This window comes from Anguilla anguilla, chromosome 8, assembly GCF_013347855.1.
Source record: "Anguilla anguilla isolate fAngAng1 chromosome 8, fAngAng1.pri, whole genome shotgun sequence".
Lineage (NCBI taxonomy): Eukaryota > Metazoa > Chordata > Actinopteri > Anguilliformes > Anguillidae > Anguilla > Anguilla anguilla.
This window is the reverse complement of record NC_049208.1, coordinates 45,936,389-45,948,616: the sequence shown is the minus strand read 5'-3', so window position 1 is coordinate 45,948,616 and position 12,228 is coordinate 45,936,389. Positions and strand designations below refer to the sequence as shown.

Sequence of the window (12,228 nt, the reverse complement as noted above, 5' to 3'; positions counted from 1 at the left end):
GGGTCTGAGTGAGTCAGGTGGGTCTGAGTGAGTCAGGTGGGGTCTGAGTGAGTCAGGTGGGTCTGAGTGAGTCAGGTGGGGTCTGAGTGAGTCAGGTGGGGTCTGAGTGAGTCAGGTGGGATCTGAGTGAGTCAGGTGGGGTCTGAGTGAGTCAGGTGGGGTCTGAGTGACCCCAATCCCTTCCGTCCACTCCTCCAGTGGGCCAGGCTAACCGCCCCCCCCAGTGGGCAAGGCTAACCACCCCCCCAGTGGGCCAGGCTAACCACTCCTCCAGTGCGCCAGGCTAACCACCCCCCCAGTGGGCAAGGCCAACCACCCTCTCAGTGGGCAAGGCTGGCCACCCCCCCCCCCAGTGGGCAAGGCCAACCACCCTCTCAGTGGGCAAGGCTGACCACCCCCCCCCCCCAGTGGGCAACGCCAACCACCCTCTCAGTGGGCAAGGCTGACCACCCCCCCCCCCCCAGTGGGCAAGGCCAACCACCCTCTCAGTGGGCAAGGCTGACCACCCCCCCCCCCCCAGTGGGCAAGGCCAACCACCCTCTCAGTGGGCAAGGCTGACCACCCCCCCCCCCCAGTGGGCAAGGCCAACCACCCTCTCAGTGGGCAAGGCTGACCACCCCCCCCCCCAGTGGGCAAGGCCAACCACCCTCTCAGTGGGCAAGGCTGACCACCCCCCCCCCCCCAGTGGGCAAGGCCAACCACCCTCTCAGTGGGCAAGGCTGACCACCCCCCCCCCCCAGTGGGCAAGGCCAACCACCCTCTCAGTGGGCAAGGCTGACCACCCCCCCCCCCCCAGTGGGCAAGGCCAACCACCCTCTCAGTGGGCAAGGCTGACCACCCCCCCCCCCAGTGGGCAAGGCCAACCACCCTCTCAGTGGGCAAGGCTGACCACCCCCCCCCCCCCAGTGGGCATGGCCAACCACCCTCTCAGTGGGCAAGGCTGACCACCCCCCCCCCCCCCCCCGGGGGCAAGGCTGACCACCCCCCCCCCCCCAGTGGGCCAGGCCGCTGTCAGCATCTGTGCAGGATATGCAGCTGAATTGAACGGGAGCATCGACCTTCAGTGAAGGCTGTGGTTCTTAAAAGCCTCTTCAGTATTAAAAAAAACTGATTTAATAGTTTGAGCATTTTGTTTTCATATAATACAAGTGTCTTGGAAAAAAACACATTCAAAAAAATCTATTTTTTATTGAATATCCCTTGAAGTGTAGGTTTCAGCATAGTGTGTGGCTCTTGAGATTAAGACCCGAGATTTGTGTCCCCTACAGAGGACAGAAACGAAATTCCTGGGTGTTAGGAGGCTACCCTGATTACTACAGACTAATTAATTAATTAAAGAGCATTGGACTGATTTTTTGTAATTAAATGAAATCATTGCCGTGTGAAAATCTTTAAAGTAATATTTGTGTTTGCGATTATCTTTTCAAATGCAGTATCTGTGGAAAATTGATGTTTTATGTGCTGGTTGATTGGTGGTACTTTAGTTTTTGATTGTCGTTGCTTCATCGTCATATAAAGGAGCACTCAAGTGGTGCTCTCTTTAAAAGGTGAGGTTCTCCTGAGGTTCTTTGGGGACGGTTTCCAAAATCGGCTCCATGTTCATCAGCAGTCCGGCAGCGTTTCAGCTGAAGGTCAAAGTCAGGCAACGTGCTAACGAGCTCCGGCGGGCGAAACAGGGGCGATCGCCGCTTCCGGGTGCGCAGCAGATGCCCTCCCGCTCGTTTTCGACACGCTCGTCCGCGAAAGATTTGCAGCGGAGCACTGCAACACCTGCTGCCTCCTCTCTTTTACCCCCCCCGTCCCGTCCCACCTGTACAATGCCCCCGAAAAAAGCCCGCAGTGCATTAACCTGTCAATAAAACAGATGTATCACGTCCTTGTGCCGCTCTGTCCTGCAGTGCGGGTATGCTTTACTGCAGGGGGTGTGGGGGGGTGTGTGTGGGTGTGGGTGTGAGGGGGGGCGGAGGGCCAGAAGCCGCCAGGTTCACTCCTTCTCCCAGCAGTCGCCTTTCCTTGAGCGCAAACGCAGACACTATCCAGTTGTCATGTCACCCTTTTTTTTGGTTGGGAGGGGGGAATTGCTCATCTTTAAAATGGGTCCTTCTTGTATGTGCGTGCGTGCATGCATGCGTTCCTTCCTGTTCCACTGGAGTTTAATGACAGTAGAGCTTCTGTCAGTTACACAAACCTGTCTGCTGCTCCAACTGTTACTGCTACTGCCATTCTACAGTCATACACACACACACACACACCATACACACACACACACACACACACACACCATACACACACACACGTACACACACACACACACCATACACACACACACACACACACACACACACACACATACACACACACACGTACACACATGCGAACACACACATGCACACAGTCCATATACACACACACACGTACAGGCACACACACATGTACGTGCACACACACCATACACGCACACACGTACACACACCATACTGTATACACACACACACACACATACATGCATACACACCATACACACACACACACCATATACACACATGTACACACACACACACACACACGTACATGCACACACACCATACACACACATACATACACCATACACACATACACACGCACACATACACACATGTACACACACACTCACACACACATACATGCACACACACACACACACACACACACACACACACATGTACATGCATACACCATACACACACACACAAAACACGTACATGCACACACACCATACACACACACATGCACACACCATACACACACACACACACACACACACACCTTCAGCTCCGGCACACCAGTAAACACAGTCCAGAAGAAACCTGGTCCTCAAAGGGTAAACAGGGAGGCAACAGCCAGTGCCGTTATTTTGCTAATGGCCGTTGTGTGCACCGGAGGGGGATGGGGGTGACAGGGGATGGGTGGGGCGGGGGTGGGGGGATTTGGAATAATGGCATGCGTGATGGGGGGGGCGTAGGGGGGTTATGTTGCCCCCTTAATTTCTCCCCTCCATTACCCTCAGATGGTTTTTCGGCTGTTTGGAAGCTGCTGATGTCAATAAGCCTCTAATAATGGCTTTGCGTTATTTATGTTCCCGTCTCGCTTCCTTTATTTCTTTATTCTCATTTGGGGGGGGGGGGGGGGGGGGGGGGGGGGGGGAGGTTATTCGCGGAGTTGTGAGGGTTGTCTAAATTAGGAGCGCACACCGCTTCATTAACCTTCTTGTCAGAGCTGAAGAGGAGAATCGGTACCGTTCATAAAAAAATGGGGGGGTGGCGGGGTTGGGGGGGGGGGGGGGGGAGTAATGAGACCTCTCAGACCTTGCTGCCTATTTCAGAAGCATGAGAGAGAAAGAGAGCAGGAGAAAGAGAGAGAGAGAGCGACTGAGGGAAAGCGCAAGAGAGAGCGTGAAAGAGAGAAGGAGAGGGAGAGAGAAAGACGGAGAGAGTGAGCAAGAGGTAGTGAGAACGAGAGTGAATGAGAGAGGGAGGCTTCCTCTTTCATTATGTTCTGGAATATCCACCTCACTGGCTCAACCTTGCACGGTATTGTGGGTAAAACTTACAGAATTCTAACAGCTGAAATTTGATTGGCAAGTTCCAATTTCTGCCCAATTTTCTTTTGTGCTCCTACTTGTAAAGCGTCTTTGTGACAGCGCCTCTAAAAAGCACCACACAAATGAAATGGAATTGAATTGTATTCAGTTGAATTCCCTGACATCAATGCTGATTGTTCTGATTGTTCAAGTTCTTTGTGCCCCCCCCCCCCCCCCCCCCCCCCCCCCCCCCCCCCCCCCGCTTTTGTAGTGAACAAAAATAACTTGTTGGTTCGGTATAATACTCTAAACTAACTAGCTTTTTAAAAATTTTACCTTTATGTAATTATTATTCAGTCCTGTGATGATGTAGAGACTTGTAATACAGGGGTGCTTTTTTTAGTGAGCAGGAACACGACCGTCCAGTGCACCCCCCCCCCCACACCGCCCCATCCGTTTGCCACCTGGCTGGAGGGGGACTGATTGTTGTTTGACCTTCATGAATCCATCCCCTCCCAGCCCTCCACAGCCCCCCGGGCCATAATTTGGCAGCTCATATCGGGGAAAGGCCAGCCAGGCACTGCCACAGTGGGTCACTATATGGCAGGAACAAGAGCAGGCGATCTAATGCTTTTTAAAAAATTTACTTTCACAGGAGGCTTGTCGGGTTAATCTGTTTTCTCGGTGCCCATTTTTAAATTATTATTATTATTATTATTATTATTATTATTATTATTATTTATTAGTCTAACTGAAAAGCGACAGCAGGAGACAGTTGTATTTAAAGGGAGAAAAGACTTATCTGTCTCCTCACGGCCTGTCCTTCCCCTGTCTCCTCTTCCTCCTCTTCCTCCTCCTCAGGGCCGGGTTCGAGCAGGCCGTTGAGAGCAGCCAGGCGGAGTACCCCGACAGCTGTCACGGTGAGCAGGATGAGGGGGCGTGGCAAACGCTGAGGTCACGCCCTTCCTGATGTTAACAGGCCTGGAACATCCGCTCAAAATGTGTGCACGCCTGCTGGCTATGAACGTTCAGCTGTTGTCTGATACCTCATTTCCTTTGAAGATGCGCCTTATCCAGCTATGCCCTCAGATAACAAAGGCTTGAAAAAGTGCCTGTCAAGGTACAAAGGCTTGTCACTGGGTTGGTACCCGATAAGTACATAAAATTGTACCCCGAGCCAACAGTACATAATTCATTTGTACTTTGTACTTTTTTGCTTGTAAAAGGTACTCATTAGTACCCAAGCAGAACATTATTGTAGTTTCAGGGTACATTTGGCAAATTTGTTCCATAAAGAACAAAAATTATACCTCCACTGTGCCCTTATTTCTCAGAGTGTACCATAGAGTACCTGACTTACAGTAGATACCTGGGCACATCTGTAAATACAAGTGTGGACTGACTTGTTGAGGGTGCTGATTAGGGTGTATTCAGTACAATGCTAATGTGATGCATTTTACCTCACAGAAGCACACTTAATGTGCACCTGTGGAGGAGTGGTCTTTTTGATCATCACGTCAGTTAGCTCTAGCTAGGATTCCATGCCAAGTAATGCTGGAATGCTGTACACCTCGAAAGTACACAAGCTAACTTCACTTCGCCTCCTACTTTGCCTCAACGTGGAGTTGATAATTATAAACCTAATACCTGTTTGTCTGACCCCACCCCACCCCAGAGTGTCACGTTATTTGTGAAGCTCTTTTTAAGTCAACATTCCCTGTCATGGAAAGTTTCCTAATTGATCTGAACATTCTTTTTCTTTTTCTTTTTTTGGCATCACAGCTGCTGTTTTATTGTCTGATTATGATGTCACGGCATTCCGCCGCAGCTGGAATTACGTTTGGAATGTTCCGGACTGTTCCTCTGTGCGGTTCCTCATTCGCTCTTTCCTTTTTATTCCCTGCCTTGTTTTCAGATGTCCTGGCAACCACCAGGAAACAAAATACAGCTGCCGATTCTGCCTACGGTAACTCACCCTTTTACTTGTCTGTTTCTTTTTATTCAAAAAATAAATTCAGAAGTAACAAAGATGCTGTCCCAGTAGGTGGTAAAAAAAAAGCAACAAAAAAATAAAAATACGGATCAGCTGAAATAATCATAGTCTTTGTAAACTCTACAGAGTCTACTACAGGTCATTCCCACTGCAGATCAATGTGTAGGCATTTTTATTACTTTTTTTTTTTCTAATCAGTCAATTTCTTCTTTGCGTTCCACACAACTGCTTTCACTGAAGTGTGAAATAAGGTGTGCTGCAACGAAAAGGACAAAAAAAATATATGAACCGCCGAAAAAGCCTGACAGACAGTCGATGGAGGGGGCTGGGGCACGCACCCCTGAAATGGAGCGCTTTAATTTGCTCCACGTCCGTCTCCAGTTGTTCGGAGGGAATAAACGATCTCGCAGAAACGCGCTAGCGGGATACGAACCGTGCGAGCGGCGAGCTCTCCCAGCTCAGCATCAATCGGCCTAATTTTGATTGGCCGGTGGCGAAACAGAGCGCACGCTAACGATCCATCGCGCCAATGATGCAATTACACCACGGGAGGATGCTAACGCAGGCTCCCTTTTTGGCTATGCGTGGAGTCTGAGGCTTTTGTGTGGAGTCTGAGGTTTTTGTGTGGAGTCTGAGGCTTTTGCGTGGAGTCTGAGGCTTTTGTGTGGAGTCTGAGGCGTTTGTGTGGAGTCTGAGGCTTTTGTGTGGAGTCTGAGGCTTTTGTGTGGAGTCTGAGGCTTTTGCGTGGAGTCTGAGGCTTTTGCGTGGAGTCTGAGGCTTTTGCGTGGAGTCTGAGGCTTTTGTGTGGAGTCTGAGGCTTTTGTGTGGAGTCTGAGGCTTTTGTGTGGAGTCTGAGGCTTTTGTGTGGAGTCTGAGGCTTTTGTGTGGAGTCTGAGGCTTTTGTGTGGAGTCTGAGGCTTTTGTGTGGAGTCTGAGGCTTTTGCGTGGAGTCTGAGGCTTTTGCGTGGAGTCTGAGGCTTTTGCGTGGAGTCTGAGGCTTTTGTGTGGAGTCTGAGGCTTTTGTGTGGAGTCTGAGGCTTTTGCGTGGAGTCTGAGGCTTTTGTGTGGAGTCTGAGGCTTTTGTGTGGAGTCTGAGGCTTTTGCGTGGAGTCTGAGGCTTTTGTGTGGAGTCTGAGGCTTTTGTGTGGAGTCTGAGGCTTTTGCGTGGAGTCTGAGGCTTTTGAGTGGAGTCTGAGGCTTTTGCGTGGAGTCTGAGGCTTTTGCGTGGAGTCTGAGGCTTTTGCGTGGAGTCTGAGGCTTTTGCGTGGAGTCTGAGGCTTTTGCGTGGAGTCTGAGGCTTTTGTGTGGAGTCTGAGGCTTTTGTGTGGAGTCTGAGGCTTTTGCGTGGAGTCTGAGGCTTTTGCGTGGAGTCTGAGGCTTTTGCGTGGAGTCTGAGGCTTTTGTGTGGAGTCTGAGGCTTTTGCTTGGAGTCTGAGGCTTTTGCGTGGAGTCTGAGGCTTTTGTGTGGAGTCTGAGGCTTTTGTGTGGAGTCTGAGGCTTTTGTGTGGAGTCTGAGGCTTTTGGGTGGAGTCTGAGGCTTTTGCGTGGAGTCTGAGGCTTTTGTGTGGAGTCTGAGGCTTTTGCGTGGAGTCAGTGACGCGTACGATCAGGTGTCTGTACTGACGTCTCCGTTCGCGGGAAACGTTTGAAGTTTCAAACCGTGGGGGATTTGCAGCACCCATCTTAACTCATCCGACCTGCATACATCAGGCAGGAAATGAGATGATTTGACAGAGAATTAGGGTGGGGGCGTGTAATCAGGTGGGATGGTGCAGGGGAATCACATTTCTGGGGAATAGTGGCCCCCAGGGCATGGGGGGGCCTCAAAAGGCCTGGACTAAAAGTTTGTCTGCAGTTTTAAGGGGGCCCACATAGACTGCATATGCACAGGGCCCAGAATTTGGTGCTACACCACTGGGTGGGTGTAACATCAACCACAAGCTGAGACAGTCTGGTGGGGGGGGGCTTGTTTTGCATTTTGTGGTATCCTCTCTACGTCCCAACATGCTCCTTGGAGGAAGATGGGGGAACAGAACGCTATTACTCTGTCGTAATTGGACAGAGGCTCGTATCCATAGAAACTTACCAGACAGTCATGCCAGAGGTACAGATGCAGGCGTTACAGGGTAGCAGCATTAGCAGCATTAATACAGTAGAACATTGCAGAGCTACACGCCCCCCCCCCCCCCCCCCAAAGCTGTTACTGCGCATGTTTGTGTTACTCACCGTGCGCATGGGAAGGAGAGCTCACTGTCTCCTACGATACGTTACTTTAAGTTCGCCTAGCGGAGACTCTCCTCCAGGGCGACTTACAGAAGGAGCGTCTGATCGATAAGAGCAGAGTTAACAGGACTAATCCGCAATTAGTCCTGTGAACAGAAGCACAGAATGCACTGTACAGATAACAGATCTGTGCACAGATGTCCCAATACAATTATCCCAAAAGGAAATCAAGAAAGAAAGAAAGAAAGTAAGAAAGGAAAAAAGAAATAAAGGAAGATGAAGAGCCTCAGACAGGCCATGGTGTTCGTGGCACAGATTTAGCACCTGCAGGAGCGGGAGAATGTTCCGGGTACAATTACTGTACGATTGTGTGGCACACAGAGACCTGAGTGCCAATTACTGCGTTCCTCAGCTGAATTCCAGGTATTAAAGCTTTTCAGCGCAGTTTCCGTACAATTTGTATTAATTTTGGCAGGCTCTGAATGTGCCTTAAAAAAAAAAGAAGAGAAAAGAAAGAAAAATGTGGAATGAAACGGTGGAGGACGAGCGCTGGTTTAAATCTCCCTCTCTCCCCCGGAGCTGGGACGGCGTGGCGGTCGGGCGTGTCCGCTCCCGGTGCCGGGCCACGGCCAGTTCGTTTGTTTTGTTTTGTTTTTATTTGACGGCGTGGAAGTGGCGGGAGAACACAGGGGGCGGAAGAGGTTTTTGTCGAGGGCCGAGAGACAAAGCCCCTCGCCCGTGTCCTACACAGAGCGTCACCGCTACCGTGTAAACCCCCCCCCCATCCCGTTCCCCCCTCCCCCCACATCCCCTGCGCCAGCCGGAGGACCAAACAATCGCGCCTGGCAGGAACGCCACCGTTCCCTGCCAAATACCACAGAAGAAGGACGTTTTCTCTCCCCCCACTTCCCGCTCCGCACCAACCCCCACACCCTTCTCCCCCAACGCCCATAGCTGCGATATTCCTGGTGCGATTCCCACCTGCTGGGAACTTGGGCGGGGGGGATTGCCAGAAAAAAAAGAACACATCTCCAGCACCCATGGGGGCACCACGCCACATTTCACCCCTCCCAAAGTCCGCCCGCCTGCTTTAGATGACCTTTCAGCATCCTGCCCAGACTCGGAGTGGAACACCCCGAGGCAGCCCCCTGCGCGATGACATCACCGTAGCATTGTCCGTCAGTCCAGGCCCACCACCGTGTGGCGCTGTCACGGTCTCCAGGCAGACTGACCGCTTACTCCGTCCCCACGTCACTACGATACAGAAAACCTTTTTCCGCTTGTAACTACGGGAAGAAAAACTGAAGTGCCAGATATTGCATGAAATGAGGAATATACGGGCAATATTATTCTCCAGCCTGTGTATGTCGCATATATTAAATCAGACATACTGCACGAGCAATATCCTTTCCAGCACAAGTTAGTATATAAGAAGCATATTAAATCAAACATACAGTTTGAGAAATATATTCTACAGTATATGTGCATCAAAAAATATACTGCATACAATTTTTTTTTTTTTTTGCATATGTCAGTGTATGGAGCTTCATGTTTGAATAATGTAAGTTTGTTAGCAAGGTGCGTCAACCTGTTACTAAAGGTAAAGTGGGTGTTGCCGGGAACTGTAATTAATGAAGAAGAGATCAGTTTGAACTGAAAATCTGCTTTGTATTTTTGCTAAATGCCGTTTTTCCCAGTGAAGTGCCCGAAGGCAGTGACACCGTACGGGACCTATTAGAGCGAAAAGGAACCAGCTGTTGATGGATGAACCTCCCTGTAGCTGGGTAGCGGGGTTACTGGCGGTTAAAAACCATTCCCACGGAAACCCGCCTCGTCGCCCTCTCTCCGGAAGGTTCTTTCCACCATCCCCCGCTTGCTTAGGGGATGTCCTGAGCTGTAGCAATCAAACATGGCTAATGATCCAAAAGAAAAGCCCCACGATGTCTGTTTCCTCCCCCCTCTCCATTCCCACACACCCCTCCGTTATTCACCCCAATTTTGGGTAGGCCCATTGAACACACCAGGCTCCACACCCCCCCATCCCAGGATGCGCTGTGTGTCGGCGCTCATCTGAAACGCTCGGCTTGCTAAGCTAATGGCTTCTCTCTGCACTGCGAGCCACCCTGTGTCACAGGCGCTAACGGCGCGTCTCCATCCGAAACGCCTGGCGAGCCGCTAGCAGCTGCTAACACAGAGCGCTAGCCGGGTCCCTACCCCAGTGGGACTGAACCAGCATTCGGGTTCGATTCCCCGGTGGGGCACTGCTGTTGTAGAACGCGAGCATGAATTGAATGTGGAAAAACCGCTTCAGACTGTTGATCACAGTTGATCAATCGATGAACTATTAACATAGTTCATAAACAACTAGTGAAGAACTGGTAACATAGCTGCTAATTAACTATATTAACTAACAAAATAGCTTGTTAATATAATAATAACAATTTAGCAATAGCAAATTCCAAAGTCCTTTTAAAAGGATAGCTCCAAAAAAATCTTAAAAATCGGTCCTTCTGGCCCTCATGAGCTTTTAGTACCGGCTGTGTCCTGTTCCTTTTTCCTGCAACCTCGAGAGTTCCGGTTTGTCAATGGTGATCCTACGCAGCTGCGTCTGCACCCCCTCCCCCCATAAATTTAGGGCTGGGAGACCCATAAATGCGCCTCTTCTTGGGTCAGAGGCGTATTGTGAGCCCTGTCCGTGCGGGAGACCGCCGGCCCGCGGCTAATTTAGCGGGCGCGCGGGAGACCGTAACCTCGGCGATAACGCCAGCCGGGCCGGCCGCTGAAACTCATTAAAGCGCGGAGGGCGGGGGTGGGCGGGAGCCAGGCTGAGGGAAACGAAGTGGTCCGGAACTTTCCTGTGTGAACGCTAGCTTTGGGGAGGGGGGGAGGGCGGGGGGCAGAGAGCAAGCGAGAGAGAACATTCCGGAGTTTGCTCTCCAGAACACCGCAAGACCTTTAGAAGGCAATTTCATTACCCTCTCTGAGAAAGACAAGCTGTGACATACATATCAGCTTTGCCGAGTTCACCTCTTTCTGAAAGGTCACTCATTGGTTTTATATACTTCTCTGTAAAATACCAATACACTGTTTTTACACTTTTCAGAAATATATACAGTATTTTTGCTTTACTTTTTTACTCCTTTTTTTACCACTTTTTTATCCTGCCCTGTTTGGACTAACAGACAGTGCCTCTGGAACCACTCTTGGGAAATAAAAGTTTTTCAATATAAGACCTTACTTTATGAGTTATATAACAACGGGACACAAAGGTCAGAGGTCGTGAAGCAGGAAGTGCCGCGAGTCTACGTGGGACACCTTTAGAGAACACTCCATGGGCTTTAACCCTTTGATGCCTTAACTCCTTAATGCCTTAAATTCGATGCCTTTAAATTCCCAGATAAATAAACCACAGCTAAACCCTTCCTCCCCTGTGGTATGAAACTACACCAGCTACCACTGCACAGATCTCCAGATGAGTCTTACTCCATTTCCCATCAGCCCCCCAAAGCAGAGCCTAACCACCTGAGGGCCCTCCATTTCAGGTCTTCCTTCCTGCTCGAGTACCGATCGAATTGAATCCGTGAGGACTGTGGGGGTCTCTCTGGAAGCTGGAACAGGCACCCCTGGGGTACGGCGCTCGAGCGGCTCATGTCCTTCGCCACGTCTCGCGTGTCATTCTTCATTCGACCGCACCGTTTCCCCCCTAAGCCTTCCCCAAACAGCGAGGGTGATTTTCCGCTCTGCGGTCTTAAGCCCCGCTTCAGCGGCGCTGTTTATTTAATGACGCTGATCAGGGATCAGCCACTCACGCTGCTCCGGGGCCGAGAACTGCTGGTGTGCAGACAGTCTGGCCAATCAGCAGCGCTGATTACCCGGGAGAAAAAGAAAACCAGGGCTGGATTTGGGTTCGAGGGCCAGAGTTGATGACTCCTGACGTAGATCAACCTGCGAGAGCCCTTCACAGGCCTGCCAGAAACCACCGTCCTCTACATCCGATGCTTCCGGATGCTTCCGGAACACAGAAGAGGCAACTTCGGCTTTTGCGTCTCGGTTGTTTTGTTCATTTATTTATTTACTACAATTTTTTTGTTTTGTTGTTGTTTTTTTTTTGCCCCCCTCGCGACAGGCAGCGGTCTCCGCAAATCGGAAACCCCGAAAGCCATGGAGACGGGCCCTCCGCCTCGCCCGCAGGACCAGCCCCCGTTCCCCAGTCACCCCGTTCCCCAGGCAGCCCGTCCCCTCCGCCTCGCCCGCAGGACCAGCCCCCGTTCCCCAGTCAGCCCGTCCCCTCCGCCTCGCCCGCAGGACCAGCCCCCGTTCCCCAGTCAGCCCGTCCCCTCCGCCTCGCCCGCAGGACCAGCCCCCGTTCCCCAGTCAGCCCGTCCCCTCCGCCTCGCCCGCAGGACCAGCCCCCGTTCCCCAGTCAGCCCGTCCCCTCCGCCTCGCCCGCAGG

General features: G+C 51.3%; 1 protein-coding gene across 1 annotated transcript in view; it reads left to right on the top strand.

Annotated features, from left to right (window-relative positions):
• The window catches only part of LOC118233942 (semaphorin-6D-like), a 146,511-nt gene that overhangs the window by 124,602 nt on the left and 9,681 nt on the right, over positions 1-12,228 (top strand). Inside the window, exons 19-20 of the mRNA XM_035430109.1 lie at positions 4,421-4,479; positions 5,475-5,525. Coding sequence (XP_035286000.1) covers positions 4,421-4,479; positions 5,475-5,525 — 110 coding nt within the window. The remainder of the gene's footprint in view (positions 1-4,420; positions 4,480-5,474; positions 5,526-12,228) is intronic.